The 21,088-nt window shown below is 35.6% G+C and overlaps 1 protein-coding gene across 2 annotated transcripts; it reads right to left on the bottom strand.

Annotated features, from left to right (window-relative positions):
- Positions 1–1,524: 1,524 nt before the first annotated feature.
- LOC135775033 (zinc finger protein RFP-like) lies at positions 1,525–9,476 on the bottom strand. 2 transcript variants are annotated; one of them, XM_073812771.1, is made up of 9 exons: positions 9,421–9,469; positions 7,524–7,648; positions 7,353–7,436; positions 5,906–6,342; positions 5,401–5,496; positions 5,045–5,278; positions 4,833–4,971; positions 4,666–4,692; positions 1,525–3,338 (listed from the first exon to the last, which is right to left on the bottom strand). In XM_073812771.1, the coding sequence occupies exons 4-9, from the start codon at positions 6,338–6,340 to the stop codon at positions 2,794–2,796; spliced, it is 1,476 nt and encodes a 491-aa protein (XP_073668872.1). In that variant the 5' UTR covers positions 6,341–6,342; positions 7,353–7,436; positions 7,524–7,648; positions 9,421–9,469; the 3' UTR covers positions 1,525–2,793. The 2 variants fall into 2 exon arrangements, with proteins under 2 accessions (XP_073668872.1, XP_065141148.1); XM_065285076.1 differs by lacking the exons at positions 7,353–7,436; positions 7,524–7,648 and having other exon boundaries at positions 9,421–9,476.
- Positions 9,477–21,088: the final 11,612 nt, after the last annotated feature.

Below are 21,088 nucleotides of genomic sequence, written 5' to 3'. Positions count from 1 at the left end.
ACACACACAAAAACTGCACATTTTTGCTCACACCCACAAAGTGGCAATTTTAACATGTTATAATAAATTATATAGAGCTGAAACTTCACATACATTCTCTGGGGACACAAAAGATTTATTTATCATCTTAAAAAAAGTCTTGTGAAATGTCCCCTTTAAAATTAAATATCTATCATTACAACAATGACATTACATGACATTAAAAAGTGTTGTCATCAAAATCAGCAGTTTTCATACATATCATTAATTGTAGAAACTATTACTGTCATAGTATTCTACTTTTGGTTGGTAAATTTATTGATTGTTATTAACAGGTGTGATGATCAGTGGGGCTGAGTTTTTACCTTTATTATTGTTACATGGGCTAAAATAAAGTTTCTCATTGAAAGATTGATCAGTGAAAGAGTAGATATGAGATCTGGACTCCACATCATAAAAGGAGACCAAACCCTCCTCATAATCCACAAACACACCCACCTTCTGTGGACTCACTTTCAGACACAGAGAGACAGATGGACCAGCACAAGCTTTATATTCATTTCCGTTCCTCAAAATTACACTCCAGAATCCATTCGCTGGTGTCAGTGCGGCCTTTTCCTTTCTATTAACAGATTCTCTGGCCACACAGGTACTTATAGGCTACAATGACTGCAGAAATATCCTGTTGTCAAAAGCGTCAATATATTGACGTTTATCAAATTAGTTTCTTTTTCTCTCAATCTAACACTTATGTTAACGGTATTTCCCGCATGCTTATAAACAAACGTCAGTTTAGCTTCAGTTTCAGTTTAGACAATTATGTTTTTGAAGTGCAAACAGACGTCACTGCACGTGATTCTTTTCGTGTAAGACATAGCCTATAAGATTTCTTATTTAATTATTTATTAAAAAACCTACCCCTGAACTCAAATGACTTTTATAAGTTGATTTAACGGTATACAAGACCTTAGGCTTGACATTAACCTAACACTGATCTAAAACTAATCCTACAGTCTGAATGGTTGATATGAAGAAACAATGACACATGTTTAGTTACTTGATGAAATCTCAATTGCTGCAAACAAACACACAAGAAGTTAGGAGTGTTGCCTAGTTTTAATGCAACAATGCTTAAAAAAGCATCAAGTGTCAAACAACAAACACCATTTCTAAACCTGCAAGCAGATTCTTTATTGCTAATTGAATACATTTAATTAATCTCAAAGTATCTGTAAATACATTAGGTGCACACATCTGCAGATTTTGTGACCTCTATATCGGTTTACATAAACAGTAATTGTCAATCTTGTCCATCAAAAGAGATTTTACTTAGAATGGATAAGGAAAGGCAAAACCAGCTTATAAGGCTATATTTATGTCCACAGTAAGGTGTAATTAAATAAAGTAAGTCTAGAAAAGATGTTTAAAATAAATTTCCTCTAAGTTTGGATTCACTTGTTTAAAATCCTTTTCAAAAGTATCAACAGAATAAAAAGATTTCTCTAAAGCACATTTAAAACAGCTCTGACCAAAGTGCTGTACATAAAATAAAAAGAAAAACACAATGAATTCCACCATTACATTGATTCAAAAGCCAGGAAAAAAATATGTCTTCAGTGATGATTTTAAACTTTTAACATTGAGAGATAACTTAAAGGAAAACACAACCGTTTTTCAACATTTTACTACGTTCTTACCTCAACTTAGACAAATTAATACATACCTATCTTTTATCAATGCGTGCACTTTTAATCTTTGTAAAGCGCCTAGCCCCATTCATTCCTATGGCTCCAAACAAAACTTTAATTTTGTGCCACAATACTTACTGTAACAGTCTTTAAATAGTCTAAGTTGAGGTAAGAACATAGTAAAATATTGAGTAGCCTTTACTGAGTAAATCACCATTCAATCTCTCATGACTTTATTAAGCTTTTAATAAATCTTTAATTTATTAAATAAATGAATGAATTTATTTATCTTTAAAAAGTCCTAAACACCACCACACAGCGTGTTAAAGTAAGAAAGTTGCTCTTCAACAGACAGCTATGAGAAAAAAAGACCCTATGGGGCAAACACCAGCAAAAGCATTTTCAAAACGCAGGAATTTATGTATAATAAATCACGCAGTGACATCTTGTGGACAACAAAAGACTCTTCAACAAATGACTGCCATGTGCTAAATGTGAGACTTTATGATGATGTCAAGTTTTATATTATTGTACTTAGTTTTAAGAATCTGAAAATTCAAAATTAATGATGAATGAATATGTTAATAAAATATCAGCATAGTATAAGATATTTTTATTATGCTGACTATTTTTACTATGCTTAAAGGTATTTTCTAATACTAGTGTAGCACATACCCGGTATAACTTGTATCATTTTATGATACAATCTTAAACACCACATCCCACTTATACATTTTAAGTAAAAATCTATCATTACAACAATGACATTACATGACATTTCACAAATTCGCTTTAACATGTAATCGATAGAGAATGAGCTCGGAATTTTTGCCCGAACCCAGAGTACACCCTCACCCCCTTTAACTAGGATAGATGAAACTAGCTGAGAGTGAGGTGATGGGGTGGAGGAGGGATGCTGCAAAAAACTGTCATGGGACAGAGGTAAGTGACAACTATTTATAGGCACCTCTTCGCACTGATTGGTTGGATCACATGACCATGCTCCTCCCGAACTTCAACTCTTCAAAATCAGTACAGTATCTACACATTTAATGTTTTCATACCTAGCGTAAATTGTAGAATGTATTATTATTATCTAGCATTTTACTTTTGGTTGGTAAATTTATTAATTGTTATCAACAGGTGTGATGATCAGCGGGGCTGAGTTTTTACCTTTATTATTGTTACATGGGCTAAAATATGGATGAAGTTTTTCATTGAAAGATTGATCAATGAAAAAGTAGATATGAGATCTGGACTCCACATTATAAAATAAGACCAAACCCTCCTCATAATCCACAAACACACCCACCTTCTGTGGTTTTACTTTCAGAGACAGTGAGACAGGTGGATCAGCAGCAGCTATATATCTATTTTCATTGCTTAGAGACACAGTCCAGAATCCATTCGCTGGTGTCAGGGTGGTCGCTTCCTTCCTTTTAACAGATTCTCTGGCCACACCTAAACTCCATTCAGTCTTTCCCTTCACCTGAACCTCATAATAAAATCTCCCTGATGAGAATTCCTGCTTTCCCAAGACAATAGAATACATATCAAACCTCTTTGGGTTGTCTGGGAGTTTATGCCAAATGCCTTCATCTCTCACTTGTTTGTTATCATCAGACAGGATGAGATATGAATTTGCTGTATCAGGATCCAGAGTCACATCCACTAGGAGAGATCAGAGAATATGAATCACAACTTCACAATACAAATGATGATGAAGATATTTAATACAGTGTTTAATCAAACTGTCACCAGAGTTGTTAAAAGTACTCAAAAATGTTACTCAAGTAAAAGTACTGAGTGTAAATTTTATTCAATTAAAAGTAAAATTATCTGGCCAGAATCATACTTGAGTTGAGTAAAAGTAAAAAAGTACCACATTAAAATTGTACTTAATACCACAAAGAATGAAAACTAGAGATTCTTGTTTAAAAAGCACCTATTTCTTTGCAAAACAACGTTATTTTGTGTATTTGGAATAATAAAATGTGTTTGCGCGGTTTATGATAATGTCAGTCTTCTCTACGTCGCCAAACCCAGGAAGTAAACTGTTGCCTACAATCCGTGTGTTTGTTGTAGTCCAAGAAAAAGAGATTTACGTTGGAGATAATAACTCGTGTCATTGTTTACTTTGGGGTAAGAAAACCACATGAAAATTTGCTTTCTTCTAATCCATTTCAGGCTACATCCAGAGGTGGTTTGAAATCCTTTTTAAATCGCAATTCTAGAAATCCAAATCCAGTCTGACCGCTCTGATCGCATTTTTGTAGTTTTCGGTTACGTCATGCTTTTGCGTCATGTAAAACGTAAACACGTCAGTTGTCGAGGCAGATTGTCGTACCAGCTCAACGTCATTGCCATAGAAAGATAATCCGAAAAATGGCAAAAAGCTACAGGACGCACAGATCGCATCTAAACAGTTGTGATACACAATGTGGACAGTGAGTCTGTCCAATCGGATATGCACCAGAATCGTATTTGACAGGGTGAACAAGGTGTTAGCAGGGAACGTGAGCAGAGACTGCCTTGTGTCTGAAACACAGGCCAGATATCCATCCAACTCTTTGCTGGCTTCATGTGTTGTCAGTTTCAAAGAAGCTAAAAAATCTTCATCATCAGATGAACGTTTGGCCAATTCCTTAGAATGGTCCAAAAGTTCCAGAATAAATAACATTTAAATTAAACTGGACATCAGCACAATTCAATTGATTTGGTGGGAGCAAGGGAAAATAGAATGAAGTGATCTAAAAAAAGTACTTTTTGGCTGTAAAGTTAAAATTATTTTTCTCTCTTAAAAAATTTAATTAAATAAAGTATTTATTTTTTAAATTGTACTCAAGTAAAGTAAAAATCGCCAAAAATAATGCTTAAGTTAAGTACAGTAATCAAGTAAAATTATTCAAGTACTTTAAACCTCTGAATGTAACACGTGAAAAATCTGTTAGTAAATGTGTTTTGTATACGAGTGAACAGATGAGATGTCAGACTGTACCTGCATACTGCTGCATCCACTTAAACTCTGTACAGACAAATGACAACAAAACATCATCACATCTTTGTATGTATGCAATTATAAACAGTTATAAACTGTAAGCGCATATAAAAACCACACAAACCGTTTTTGTATAAACTGTTTGTTAAAATAATCTTGTCACCTACCAGCTTGACTGAGTTTCTCATGAAGATTCTCCTGCAGTTGAGTCAAAGATCTCAGTGTGTCCTCCACACTCACATGACTCTTCATACTGATCTCAGGCCAGTTCTTGATGTTTAAAGGCCTACAGATGGATGAGTGAATCTACAGAAGGAGAGAGAAGAACATCAGCAGAGAAACTCACAGAAGAGAAAAACCTCATGAGAGATTCAGTGACCTGTATTTGGTGTAGATGATCTTCAGTGTTTGTGATCTTCTCCAGCTCAGTGTTTCTTCTCTTCAGCTCAGTGATCTCCTGCTCCAGATCTTTAATGAGACCTTCATCCTGTTTCTCTGCTGCTTTCTGCTTCTCCTCCATCATCTTCATCATTTCAGACTGACTTCTCTCAATGGATCTGATGAGATCAGTGAAGATCTCCACGCTGGCTGCTTTCTCCTTCTCTGTGTTTCTCTGATCAATCACATCAATCAAATAATTAACTTTTTTTGTTCAATTTAGCAACATTATTTAAAAATTAAAATTAAATCATGATATATTAAACATTGAAATTCTTCAGTAGTTTTTAAACTCACTCTTCTGAGTTCTGCTGAATGTTTGATGTCTTGAATCTTCTTGATTCTGTCCTGAATCTTCTGCTGCACGTCTGTCTGTGTCTTCAACAGCTCAATCTATAGAAAGAGTCACATAAATAGATTTTCTAACGACACTGATTTTTTTTATCTTAAGAAATTATGCATTGTTTTAGTATTTAACCCCTTACCAAACAGGGCAGGGTTTCCCAAAAGCATTGTAAGGCTAAGTAGATCGTAAAAACGATCGTACGAATCATCTAATAATTACTCCTGCAATGACGATCATGTAATGTTTTAAATGTATATTTCTTTATTGGGTTCTGCAGTGAGGCGCTACTGACATTTTATCTTTTGGAGTTAGATAAAACTACCTAAAATACGTATCGTCAAAACATCATTAAAAAGCACCAGAAAAGATAGAATGCGCAAAGATCCTTCGCCATGCCGATTTGTATTCTGATGTTGGGCCAAAGGGTGGTTTCCCCTTACAGTCAGTAACTCTCACCTTTTTCTCTTCACTCTCTTCCTTTACAGAAACAAGGTTGTGATTTCTGTGATCGTTGACAGTACAGATGAGACACACACATGTCTGATCATCTCTACAGAAGAGCTCCAGAGGTCTCTTATGTTTCAGACATATATAATCCCGCAGATTATTCACAGGATCAATCAGTTTGTGTTTCTGTAAACCTGTCACTCTCATATGAGGAACCAGATGAGTTTCACAGTAAGAGCTCTGACACACCAGACAGGACTTCACAGCCTTCAGTTTTACTTTCTCACAGATGTCACAGAGGACTTCAGGTTTCTCTTCAGTTTTCTTCTTATGTTCATCCACAAGATCTCTGAGTGTTGTATTAATCTTGAGATCAGGTCTCTGCTTGAATCTTTCTTTACAGTTTGGACTGCTGCCATCAGGCAATAGAAATGAGAATGCCATTACTGGGAAGAGAAATTATAAAAATATTTGACATGCATTTGTCTTGTTTCTGACAGCTAAAACCATATATACAGACGTGTAGTTTAATAATTGAGCTAAGTTTGTAGACAAAATAAAAAATAAACCAAAAATGTAAATCACACTTAGAGCCGATGTTATAGGAAAAGCAAGGCCAGGGTGGATACTTTGAAGAACCTCAGATAGTTTTGATTGAACGGGTTTTCTACATAGGTAATTCCCATTACATTTGTGTTAAAGCAGACATATCATGCTTTTAAGTCTGTCATTTTTACATATAAATCATCTATTTGTGGTCTATATAAAGCGGAACTGCAATGCTGGGGTCTGAATTCCTCATTATTATAGCTCCAAAGGCCCCCTTTCTACCCCTTTTCTGATGTGCATCTGAGAGCAACTCATTTTGGTGCTGTCTTTTTAAATGCACGTCATACCCTGACCCCTCTCCAGGTTGCAGAGGTGACACTCGGTTAAACTCCACCCCGTTCGGCCATTTTTGTAGTTTTATAGCAGAGATACGATTATCTAGCGGCACAGAAACTTTTTATTCACTCGTTATTCACAAAATGTCAACTACGGAAGACTTGTCCATCCAGCCGTACATGTTCGAGCCAGAGTCGGAAACGGAGCGAGATGAAAATGAAGACAACGAACCTGCAGGACAACGTCTTCATATGGAGGTATCGCAATGGTGTGTTAATGCCGTTTGTCAATTCGAAGGCTGCAGCCTCCGGAGGTCGCATTTCTGGGCTGCATACGTCATCAAGACGGTCTTATTTCAGAATATTAACAATTATAAAGTTGACTATTATTCTTAGTTAATCGTAAGTTGTTGTAATGTGCTCATGACAATGTAATGCTCAGTTAACTTAATTAAACCAGGCTTGATGACCAAAAAGCGACATCCGCAGGCTGCAGCCTTCGGATTGAGAAACAGCACTGCTAAACCATGACCACCGTGTACTTTACTTTTTTAAAGTTATTTACAGCTTACCGAAGTGCTCTGCTCGTCGTCTCCAAAGATAGAAGTAATTGACCCCTCAATCAGACGAAGTCTATCGGCAAATACTTCTTTATACTGTTGGAGATTGGTGAATCAGTTATCCTTGAAGTGCTTCGGGCACACAAAAATGACTTTACCCACAGATGTGAGTACATTTCTTACTCTCTCGTAACTTCTGCATCCTTGAGCTTGGACTACAATATCGCAGTGAAAAATAAAAAATGGCGGATTGCTTGAAGTGTTGGGCTGGGAGTCGATGTCCTTATTTGGCAGTTCCGCTGCAAATACTGTGACGTAATTGTTCAAAAAAACGTAATAGACAATAGAAAAATCAGAACAGGTTGGAAAATATGACCAAAAAAGAATAAAGATATCAACAAAGCACCTGAAGAGACTAATTTCAACTTTTATGTACTTATTAACACTACAAATATTCAACAAAATGCATTTAAGAGCTAAGAAAGTGGATTTAGCATGATATGTCTCCTTTAAGTTGTAAGTTTATACTGTAATGTAAAAGATTGTATGATTGAGATTGAGAACATGTAGGTGTGTCTAAATGTTTGACTGTTGATTGACTTACACTGACATTTATTTAATATCAAGAAGCCGTAAGGACGGCTCAAACAATGGTTTGATGGTTAGAAAAATGCCTCAAGGTGATTTATTGGTGAGTTACAAAAAAGTACAGAAAAACTGATTTGAACAGCAAACTGATATAATCAAACCCCTACTGTAGAAACATGTGTAAACACCCAAAGGCCAATTCGTTCAGCCCTGTGCTATACTGGCCCACATGGAAAAAACTAAATAAACATATATGTTTCAATATAGGTTTTGATATAGGTTTTTAATATATGTGACATATTTAAAATTGGCTTTTCCTATATAAAAGTATTCCTATATTATATGTACATATATGCACCTATATGTGCACCTATATGTTCACCTATATATTAGTAAAATTATTAAAATCTGTAGCTGCTATTAAATAAAACAGATAAAAGTCCAACCAATGACAAGTCTGCACCTGCAGGAGCCAGGATTCAACCTCCAACCTTTCGATCACGAAACAACCCGCACTCCCATCTGCACCACTGTCGGGATTCGAACACCCAGCTGGCTCTCCCCATGTGTAAACACCGAAACGCCAATCCATTCAGCCCTCTGCTATACTGGCTCTCCCAATGTGTAAACAACGAAACGCATTGTAGCACTGTGGCGAGCGGCAAAATGAAAAATAACACACAATGTGTGTTAGTATAGGGACAACACATTAAATGTGTCGTCCCTATACTAACACACCTTCTGTGTTATTTTTCATTGTGCCGCCCACCACGGTCCTGCAACATTAGATCAGAAATGTCTTGTCTGCAAGTGTTCATTTATCACAAAACAGAGTAAATCGAGTAACCAACTCATTTAAAATTTTGTACTTGTAACTGTGTTACTTGATTTAAAAAAAATTCTTCGTTACAGGTTTATTACCGCTAAAAGTAGTGGAATTACAGTAACAGAATTACTTTGTAACCATTACTCCCGTCACTGTTTTTAACACAACTTGTGTTGTCCCTTTCATTTATTGTAACATGAAATAACGCCTTAAATGGCAATGACACACACAATGTGTTAAAAATTAACACATCATTTTTTGCAGTGTAGTTTAACATTAGAAAACAAGAGACAATGCAATGTAAACAGATGGACGTCATCATAACGCTGCGTCACCACAGTAAGCAAAAATAATTTCAAAAGACCAAGTTAAATAGGTAAGGAATTTCATGTTTCACATCAACTTATTTCAAAGAGCAAACAATACGTTCTTTCAGATCTTCACTGTTCTTAATTTTCTAACCGATTGTGAAGTTTAATTAATATCCATATTAAATTCTTTACATATAATATTATACCTTAAATTGAAGCCTTATTTAAACTAAGAACTGCTGTTTATGCAAAAGATCATGTCTTCACTATATTAGGCATTTATGTAATCTGTCATAAATTTCCTGTTTCTTTCATTATATTTAAAGACAGTTTGTATTATATTTCTATCACTTACCTGTGAGTGAATATCGGCTCTCTTCACTAGACTCTTACAATGACTGAAGAAATGTTGTTTGCAGTATATGTAATGTTCAAGTTAAGTTTCACTTTATCTGAAAGCTGGGGCAAACATAACCCCGCCCAGGTTTGCAACTGCACTCTAAACATGGCTGGGTTACTTTTGACCCAAAATTGGTAAATATTGGATAGTGCACACCACTGGATTACAATTGATCCAATGCTGGGTTGTTTTAACCCAACTGCTGGGTCATTTTAATCCATGGTTGCATAACAACAACCCAACATTGTGTTTTTTTAACCCAGTGGTGTGTTCTGTCCAATATTTACCCATTATGGTTCAAAATTAAACCAGCCATTTTTAGAAACTTTGTTTTGTTTTTATCCAACTTTGTTAAAACTCGGTGTTGTGGGAATTCTAGTCTTTTTGTTGTCGTTTAAAATAAAGTCTGTTGCATGTCATTATTTTTGCTATAGTTTGTAATAGCACATGCTGCATACAGTGTCCAGATACTTTTGTTTTACGATTATAAACAGGAATGCATATTGCACATATTTTCAAAAATTATAAAGCTTGGAAGACCTAGGAGATTTTCTAAAATAACTGAAAATGTATTAGTATAAGAAATGATTGACATATGTATCTCGGATGAGGGCTGAGTAAATCATGGGAAAATTTTCATTTTTGGCCGAACCATCCCTTTAATTCACCCTACATAATAACATGATGAGTATTCTTGTGTGAAATCTTTCTTCAAATCATCTAACCGATCTAAATTTTAAATGTATGTTAAGCTTCTCTGTATTCTCAAAAATATCTTCACAAGAAAGCTTTTATTTTTTTCCTTAAGAATGTTTTTAAGAAAACAATTAAGAAAAATTCAAATTCTCAAAAAAGAAAATGTCTCAAACAACATATTTAGTTATGATAACCTCACAGTCTAAAAATCTGACTTTGTTATAATTGGGTCCCAGTGCGTCACTGCCATTTACATAAAGAAAAAAAATACTTGACAGCAAAATTGAGTTTTAATTTCAACAAACTGCATGGCTTCATTGCAACCAGTGTTTGCATTTCATCATTTGCTTTTTAAAGGACACACATATAACGGCACATTTTTGCTTGCACCTACAAAGTGGCAATTTTACCATGTTATATTAAATAAGCTGTGGGGGGGCATTAAGGACTTATTTAAGATATTTAAAAAAATCTCATAGTATGACCTCTTTAAATCTCAAAATGTAAGATGTTTTATAAGTTAATTTGGTTGTTTTAAATGTGGCATGTATTGTGTAGTCAAACATAGCTTTTAATTATTTAAATTGTTTACTTCACAAAAAATTAGTTAAATGAGAAATTCATATAAAGAAGTTTAATGGCTTACTTCAATACACTAAAAAAGTCTATCATTGCTGTTGTTGATTTAATGTTTATTTTCTCATTGAAATAGCTTAAAATTATTAGCTTTTTCATTTAAAGTAAATGTTTTAGTTTATATTGATGGTTGAATTTTTTTTACATGGATACAACCTGATTTAGCAAGGAAACAATAAATTGAATTTAATCATTTGATCAGAGCAATTTTATTAGATTAAGCGTGATTTGCCCAGGTGCATTGTTGAGTTGGAGATCCCACCCTCTGACCCCCTGACCTGTTTAAATAAAGGATTTAAAAAAAGTCTGTTACAGTTTAACTGTCTGTTGACCCTTACAAAAATTAACCATGGCTTTACAGTTAAAACCAAAAAACCATGGTAACCACAAAATAACCATGGCTTTGCTGATAGTAATCAATAAACTTTACTCAAAAAAAATGTGCCTAATTAATAAGATTTATGTATTTTGATTGCATATAAAATTTCCATCAATTTGGATTACATACTTTTTATCTAAAGAAAACTAACAAACTCTATGTGATTGATATGTGTCAGTTAACTTTAATTCTGAGAGTTTTTGATGTTTTAATGCAAATGTTTGTACATACAGATAGTATGTAGTATTTAGTATTTGGATTTATGAATGTGCAACTTTGCAAGTAGCAATATCAGATTAATAATAAAAAAATATTTATCTTAGATTTATCATAGTCTACGAAACCTAGTGCCACATCCTTCCAAAGCAACACACATTCATTATAAATTTCTTTCCTAATAAATCGTAAAACATCTTGCCAAAATATCTTAGTAAATAGACAATACCACAAACTACAGTTTCTTCAGAATTGTCACAAAATGAGCAACTGGAGAAGATGTCCTTCTTGAATTGTTTTAAGCAGTGGTTTGCAGGGTAACGCATATTAATTATTTTAAAAGATATTTATTTTACTTTATTGGTTAATAAATAGAAATGTGGAAGCATCCAGACTTTTGTCAGCAGATATTTTCTACCACATTATTCCAATAAGCAGATGGCAAAGTAACAATTTCCTGCTGTAATAATGAACGGATTGATCTGTTATTATTTTTGTCAGGTGAAGAAAAGCAAACAGCCTCATTGTTCAGTTTCACTTTCACTAACACAGTGATGTCATAACTCCACCCATAATATTTACACATAGATAAGAGAGTTATAAACACTTCTTATAATCTCTCTATTGAGTGTATTGAGAGTGTTTTATCAAAAGAGACATCATCAGACTTACAGCAAGTTTATTGGTAGGCATCTCAGACCTCATTGGGAGTTTATTGTTATTCAGAGATTTACTCAGAAAGAAAACTTGATTCAATCGTGTTGAACTGGTGTACATAAGTAAATTATGTAGATCCAATAATTTTTTTAAGAAAAATCATTTTAATCATGTGCAACCTGAGATTTTTTCAGTATACACAAAATTATATTTCACATGTGCTATTAAGAGTCTCACATCCTCTTTGGTTTCTTATTTTATCACACAGTTCCAGTGGACAACAAACACTTTTTTGACATTTTTGTGAAATCAGGTTATGCTGGCAAAACCAGCAGATGCCACACATTTTCACTGTCTGACACTGCGTGATGATTATTATTACAAGGAAGTATTTGAGGTTTTAAAAACCCCAGGTACGTCCCAGATTAACACCGGCATGAAATGAATTACCCCGATGAAATGTGCTTTAAAAATAAACTTCCTTTGCCATATTTTAAAAAGCCACACGAAGAACAATTATTGTGGGGGTTTGCATTTCCGCTTTAATATACAAGACTTCTAAACTTATGGCTTTTTAGGAAAAATTCACTTATTTTGTTCAACCAGTTCAAACAACTTGCATAGATTCATTCCTGAAAAGCATCACACGTGAGTTTATTTTCTTACTTTTCTCCAGGAAGACACAAACACTGTGATGTCACTCCAGTAAAAAATCACTGCCAGCTGAATTCCTAAAAGAAAACTTCCTTGTTCCAATGGCTAAGAGTCAAAGAAGGAAGTTCTTATCAGATTATTTCATTTATACATTTTATGTACAATAAAGTTGTTTCACATTTTATGTACAATAAAGTTGTTTCAAGAGTGTATCAAAATACTCAAGCAGTCAAAGGTTTTCACATTTAACTTCATTTGTATTTCTAATGATTTAATTCCTGTTTTAAAATAAATATCCTCAAATTAGTTGTATAAGACCATCTGTCCATTAGCCTTAAAGATCATCCAGCATCATTAGGTGATTTAATGTGGACTCTTTCCTTTTCAGGAATGATGAATGTCAAATCAAATTTATACCCAAATTGGAGGCAGCATTCAACTGAATTATGGGTAACATAAATAAATCAAGCATAACCAGGGGCGCTGCTAAGGATTTTAGGCCCCATGAAAAGAATCTTGACAGGGCCCCCAACACAGCTTAGATTTTTTTCATATTAATTTACATAAAATCATGCGCTTTTATGGTATTTTGACTACCAATGGGGTGAGAAATTTTTACTTGAATTAAGTGTTTAAGAAAAAAAAAATCTTATTTCACAATTTTTTATCACCCCATTGGCAAATAATTTTGCATGTTTTGAGGACAATTTCACTTAAATTGTATATTAATTTGTCTTAAAACTAGACTTATTTTTTAGGTAATTTTGCTAATCAAGAAAAGCATCATAATTTAAGAATTTTTTGATATTTCTACTGAAAACAAGCCAAAAATACTAAGTAAGAAAGTAATTTTTTTGCAGTGTTGAACGTTTAACTAAAACTGTGTATTGTTAGTTTTTCCAGCGTTTTCTTGACCTTACATGGGGAGAAAATTGAGTTCCCTTATCATGCACTTTTAACACTAGAACGGCCACTAGCAGTCATTATAACTGCAACATTTAAACTTATGGTAATTATCTTTAACACTAGAACGAACAAGGCGTCATTTTGACCGTTTGGAAATTTGCATAGTCAATAACTTTGTCTAAATAAATCATAAAGCCTGATTTTTCTATCTATAAAGTCCAAAGGCAGTCATTTTGCGCTGTTTAAATTGAGTTTTGCCGAGTCGGTCTGAATCAGATAATGTGAAAGTATTATGTGAAGATGGCTGGCAGAGATGAATCATGCTGTATTTGACAATATAGGGGGCATTGTAGTAATACAACTCCACATCATCTTCAAGAGATGCACTGAAACCTCACAAACAGCTGATAGTAGTTTTACAGTAGCTGGCAGAGGAATTTTATCAGAGTTCATGAAGTTAGACAGGTGCAACAGCGTGGACCAGAAGGGTGCTGAAAGTGGGCGGACCGGCGGAGCCTCGTACAAAGATGCCGACAACGGCTGCCTGTGAGGCAAAGCCATGCACCCGCTGCACCCTGCTCTATCGAAACGTGCTTATTTGTCGAAAAATGCTACCGTAGAGACCTGGGGCCTCATGTACAAAGAGTGCGCGTAGGCACAGAAAGTGCCGTAGGCTACGATCATTGTCACATTGTCAAAAAACTTCCAGATTTTTGAGGCATTTTCACTTCCTCGTCAGTCAAGTTGATATTCCGCCGGCGTTATAAGTGAAGTCAAGCTGTGTTGCCTGGATTATACAATTTGGGCGGACTGAACCATTTTAGGATAATTGAGAGGGGGGAAAGGAGCCCACGGATGTTTGTGTTTCCTAAACATATACATTTTTGATACCAGGAAACAGCAAATAGAATAATTTAAAGTTAATAATTTTTACTATTAAATAATTTTAGCACCCCAATTTTGGGGGCTTCTCTGGGCCCCCTCTTACCCGTGGACCCCGAGAATCATCATTGTTTACCTCCCCTTTACAGAGCCCCTGAGCATAACAAACATAAAGATATATTTCTAATTAGGACTACAAGTGAATAACTATAATTGCACATCTGAATAAAACAATAATAAATTGCTTAATTACACTTAGAGATAACAACAACTATTTATCATTAGAAATACTACTGTGACTAAAGAGTTTACACATACTGATGGATAAATCATTACAGAAAAATAAACAGATGATTTTGGTAATTACCAAAACTGTTAGTTTATGGCAGCTATTGGCTGGTAGTCTAATAAATCTGTTAAGTGTAGTTAAGAACAAGCAGCCAAATAATCTAGTCTTCTTTAATGTTTAAAAGTATCCCAGCATGCTCCTGTAAAAACAAAGTGTAAAAAGCTTTAATCTGGACTTGAATATAATTTCTTGCATCAACATTTGTTTGGTGATTACATCATTTTCATACGAAAATTCATTATTTTAGTTTTGATGACTTCACTATGATTATAAAATGTAGAATATATAAATAATAAGGAATTAATAAAAGTGCCTAAACTTCCACTACCACACCATAATCTTTTTTTAATGATGAGTTGATGTCCTCTAAAAATAAAAATGGGCAGAGCCCCACAACCCGACATCATTATGCAATGAATGCTGTCAGGCCAGTTCTAGTTTAAATGTACATACATTCAACTACAGGATAAAAAGTGTGAAAGAGGAAAAGAAACGCAGCTGATTTGCATATAAGATTATTTACATTGTCATGACAGCTAGGAGCCTGCAGGAATAAATCTCGACTCCATCTGCAAACACAGATAAAAATGAAAAGTAGGGGAAATTAAAGAGAAGAGTTTTAAAGGGTGGTGTAACACACATGCAGTTAACGATGCAGATAATATGTGACCCAGTCTGTCATTTTTTGTGACTTACTGTTTTCTAGATTTACTCAGAAAGAAAACTTGATTCAATCGTGTTGAACTGGTGTACATAAGTAAATTACGTAGATCCAACTATTTTTTTAAGAAAAATCATTTTAATCATGTGCAATCTGAGATTTTTTTCAGAATACACAAAATTATATTTCACATGTGCTATTAAGAGTCCATTCATTTATAATTATATATAACGGTGTCGTTTATTTTGCTTCATTGAATAAAATGTCTCACATCCTCTTTGGTTTCTTATTTTATCACACAGTTCCACCAAGTGGACAACAAACACGTTTTTGACATTTTTGTGAAATCAGGTTATGTTGACACCAGCAAAACCAGCAGACGCCACACATTTTCACTGTCTGACATTGCGTGATTGTTGTTGTTATTGTTGTTGTTGTTGTTGTTGTGGTTGCATTATTACAAGGAAGTAATTGAGGTTTCAAAAAACCCAGGTGCGTCCCAGATTAACCCCGGAATGAAATGTGGAAAACAGTCATCCTACATCATGCAAAGAACATTGTGTAAAAAATGTGATCAAAAATTATTTATTATTAAAAAAAAAGTCAAAATGATAATTTTCCTGCCAAAAACCATTAGGATATTGATCATATTCAAAAAAGATATATTGTAAAATGTACTACTGTAAATATATCAAAAATGTACTTGTATGTGTAGTAGTACTTTTCTTGAGATTTTCTCAATTAGTATTTATTTTTTGCACCCTCAAATTCCAGATTTTCAGATAATTGTGTCTCAAGCAAATATTGTCCTATCATAACAAACCATACATCAATGGAAAGCTTATTATTAGTCAGCTTTCTTATGATTTGACCACAAAACATCATTTAACACCTTCAGCTTTAATTTGATTAAACTGTAATAGTAAATGAATATGTTAATATGGAAATATTGTGTGCTGCATCTTCAAGGTTACACAGTTAAGAAATCACATAATCATCCTACAAAATGTGAAAAAGATCAACCCAGTAACTTAGTTTTGGTAAACCATTCTCTGCAAGCCTGTGAAAAAATAGGTCATTGAAATGTGGCTCCAGTTGTGATGTCAGAAGGGGATAATACCGCCCCTTAATCTGCACTATCCAACCACCGCACTGCCATTTAGTGCAGATATCAGCTCATTTGCATTTTAAAGGACACACACAAAAACTGCACATTTTTGCTCACACCCACAAAGTGGCAATTTTAACATGTTATAATAAATTATCTAGAGCCGAAACTTCACATGCATACTCTGGGGACACCAAAGATTTATTTATCATCTTAAAAAAAGTCTTGTGAAATGTCCCCTTTAAAATTAAATATCTATCATTACAACAATGACATTACATGACATTAAAAAGTCTTGTCATCAAAATCAGCAGTTTTCATACATATCATTAATTGTAGAAACTATTACCCACTAAACAAAAACACGTCCAGAAGACGTCATTATAACGTCTTTGTCTACCGTTTAAAAGACGTCCACTGAGTAGCCAGAATGAAAGTTTTTGCAACGTCTTTTTTAGACGTCTTTTTTGTGTTGAAATTAGACGTCCTACTGACATGCTTGTTGAATGTTTAAAAGACGTCCAGTGGGGAGCCAGAGACAACGTTCATTTAATGTCTTTTTTAGACGTCTTTTTTGTGTTGAAATTAGACGTCCTACTGACATGCTTGTTGAACATTTAAAAGAAGTCCAGTGGGGAGTCAGAGACAACGTTCATTCAACGTCTTTTTTAGACGTCTTTTATGTGTTGAAATTAGACGTCCTACTGACATGCTTGTTGAATGTTTAAAAGACGTCCAGTGGGGAGCCAGAGACAACGTTCATTTAATGTCTTTTTTAGACGTCTTTTTTGTGTTGAAATTAGACGTCCTACTGACATGTTTGTTGAACGTTCAAAAGAAGTCCATGGAGTATCCAGAATGAAAGTTTTTGCAACGTCTTTTCTAAACGTCTTTTTTGTGTTGAAATTAGACATCCTACTGACATGCTTGCTAAACGTTTAAAAGACATCTTTTAAAGGATGTTTTTTAAATGTTCATTATTGAAATCCAGGTGACATCCTTACAGGGTTTTTCGATGTCTTTGCAGACCTCTAAAAGACATTCATACAATTTTAAATTGTTTAATTTCAGACATCCCTGTTGACCTCCATTTAAACCAGGTGTACAATTTTACTTCTTAAGGCCACAGTTCAAAATGGTCTTATCACCAAATATGCTACACAAGGGTTTGGACATTAACACTTTTTCAGGTACTGGATGTTGACCGTGTGCACACCTACTGCTTTAAAATATTAAATACCCATCCCCTTGGCTGACATGTACCTATCCAAGAACTTTAGGTGGGCAGAGACATTTTGTAATATGGGTCTCAGTATGTAAGAAGGAGAAGGACGATGACAGGTAACACTAAACAGAACTTTATTTGACAGACTATGGGTAAATACCCATAACATAGACAAGAACCGACAATGAATAAAGACAATGGTAAGCATGTGTGTGTATAAAACAATTAAAGATGGTGGTTGAGGGGGTGCAAATGATTATGGGTAATGTAGTCCAGTAAGCGAGAGCAGACGATCCCTGCAAACTTGCGCCGTGGAGAGCAATGAAGAGTAGGAGGAGGGTCTGGAGGCAGATGGATTGCCAGGAGGAGGAAGAAAGATGCAGTCCAGGATGGGGCCTTGAGCAAGGCGACACATGAGCATGAGAAGCCATGGAGGAGTGGAAGGAACCATCATGGAGGAGACCAGGGTGCCGACTGATGGACACAGAGCTGCAGACGGTGGCGGAAGAGCCTGAGATGTAACCAGACAGACACAGAGCCCGGCTGGAAACAAGGTGCTGGAGAGCCAAGGCTTTTATTGTGGCCAGCTTAAGTCACACCTGTGCAATAATCATGCTGTCTAATCAGCATGTGGATGTGCCACACCTGTGAGTTGGATTATCTTGTCAAAGGAGAAGTGCTCACTTACACAGATTTACACAGATTTCTGAACAATATTTGTGAGAAATAGGCCTTTTGTGTACATAGAAAAAGTATATGTTTTTCTATACATGTCTTTGCAGAAAACTGAAACGAAAAAAGAAGGCAAAATACTTTGTTTCCCTTTAGCTTCCAGACAGACTGTAGCAGTCAGAAATATCATCTGCATTTGTCCAGAGAACCCACTGAGCAAAAACACATCTAAAACAAGTAGTCACAATGTCTTTGTCTAACGTTTAAAAGATGTTCTGTGATGTTCCAAGGGGAGCTGGGAGGCAATATTTGGACTTGAGTGTAATAAGAGCCACACCTACAACAACAGGTAGTGGGAAGTACAACTGGTTCCAAAATCAGTTTTACAAGTGGCCATTTTTAAGGGAAAGGATATGAATCTAAAGATAGGCTCTATGCTAAAGCAGGCAGAAAAAATACAGTGGATGAGCAAAAAAAACCTTGGTGTTTGGTGTCATATTCATTTATAAACAATGTTTTTAGATGTATTTTAGGAACAATTGTACTTGATGGAATAACCTTATTTTTATCACGTTTCATGTGTCATGCTCTCATACTTTCATTGCTGTTAGTTTATGTCAGTCCTGAGGTTTGCTTGCCAACAGACAATGGACTAATATGGACACAAATGTAGAAATGATGAATAAATGCAAAAAATGCAAAAAAAAAAAAATATATATATATATATATATAAACATGTGCCAATTTCATGTGATTTCTTGTTTTTAAATAGCAGTTCTCCAGACTATCTGACAATAAATTCTTGATTTACAAAAAAAATTCCATATGAGTTCATATCGGTGTCTGGTCAGATGTTCAGATATTTAATATTTTTGGCACAGCCATAGACATCTACTATCTTCATACAAGAAAGAATTGGCCTTGTAAATGTTTCAGGAAAACGTGTAGACATCATAGGTTAAATTCCATAACATGCCAATTATGTGATACCAATTTCACGTGTTGGCTCATACATAAGTTCTTACATAATTTTTTAGTTAGTTCCTCGTTATTGCCTTGATAATAGAAAATATGAACTAGGCATCATGTATGACAGATGCCAATGTGAGGTATTAGCTACAAAATGAACAGATCCTGCCATGAGCAATATAGGAGACATATCTTGTATGTATAGGGCTTATATGTGGATATTTCTGTATGTGCATATACTGTATGTGCATATAAGCTGCAGGTTTCATATATGTGCATATATCCTCATATAGGTTCTTTCCATGTGGGTTTGCATGTCCACAGACATCCATAAGGAGTCATAGTCTGACGTTCATACACGGAACCTTTTTGGTACGTTCACAGACATCCAAAAGGGGTGCAAGAGTGACGTCCAGACACTGACCCTGTTTTACACGTCCAGAGACATCCATAAGGGGTCATAGTCTGACGTTCATACACTGAACCTTTTTGGCACGTCCACAGACATCCAACAAGGGTGCAAGAGTGACGTCCAGACAATGACCCTGTTTTGTACGTCCACAGACATCCATAAGGGGTCGTAGTCTGACGTTCATACACTGAACCTTTTTGGCACGTCCACAGACATTCAAGAGGGGTGCAAGAGTGACGTCCAGACACTGACCCTGTTTTGCACGTCCAGAGACATCCATAAGGAGTCATAGTCTGACGTTCATACACTGAACCTTTTTGGCACGTCCGCAGACATCCAAAAGGGGTGCAAGAGTGACGTCTAGACACTGACCCTGTTTTGCATGTCCACAGACATCCATAAGGGGTCATAGTCTGACGTTCATACACTGAACCTTTTTGGCACGTCCACAGACATCCAAGAAGGGTGCAAGAGTGACGTCCAGACAATGACCCTGTTTTGTACGTCCACAGACATCCATAAGGGGTTGTAGTCTGACGTTCATACACTGAACCTTTTTGGCACGTCCACAGACATTCAAGAGGGGTGCAAGAGTGACGTACAGACAATGACCCTGTTTTGCACGTCCACAGACATCCATAAGGGGTCGTAGTCTGACGTTCATACACTGAACCTTTTTGGCACGTCCACAGACATTCAAGAGGGGTGCAAGAGTGACGTCCAGACAATGACCCTGTTTTGCACGTCCACAGACATCCATAAGGGGTCGTAGTCTGACGTTCATACACTGAACCTTTTTGGCACGTCCACAGACATTCAAGAGGGGTGCAAGAGTGACGTCCAGACACTGACCCTGTTTGCACGTCCACAGACATCCATAAGGAGTCATAGTCTGACGTTCATACACTGAACCTTTTTGGTACGTTCACAGACATCCAAAAGGGGTGCAAGAGTGACGTCCAGACACTGACCCTGTTTGCACGTCCACAGACATCCATAAGGAGTCATAGTCTGACGTTCATACACTGAACCTTTTTGGTATGTTCACAGACATCCAAAAGGGGTGCAAGAGTGACGTCCAGACACTGACCCTCTATTGCACGTCCAGCAGACGTTTAAAAGTGGGTCTGAACTAACGGACGTTATACAGACATGATCTGAATGTCTCCCAGACGTTCCATGTTTGGTGGGTACTGTCATA

The sequence above is a fragment of the Paramisgurnus dabryanus genome, chromosome 19 (assembly GCF_030506205.2).
Source record: "Paramisgurnus dabryanus chromosome 19, PD_genome_1.1, whole genome shotgun sequence".
NCBI lineage: Eukaryota > Metazoa > Chordata > Actinopteri > Cypriniformes > Cobitidae > Paramisgurnus > Paramisgurnus dabryanus.
The sequence above is the reverse complement of the archived record's forward strand: the minus strand, read 5'-3'. Positions and strand labels throughout refer to the sequence as shown.

Excerpts from the sequence above, each read along its gene's own strand:
- LOC135775033 (XM_065285076.1), bottom strand. The coding sequence starts at position 6,340 with ATGGCATTCTCATTTCTATTGCCTGATGGCAGCAGTCCAAACTGTAAA. Across the intron at positions 5,497-5,905 it reads AAGAGAGTGAAGAGAAAAAG|ATTGAGCTGTTGAAGACACA; the intron begins GTGAGAGTTACT and ends CTCTTTCTATAG. Across the intron at positions 4,972-5,044 it reads ATCATCTACACCAAATACAG|ATTCACTCATCCATCTGTAG; the intron begins GTCACTGAATCT and ends CTCCTTCTGTAG.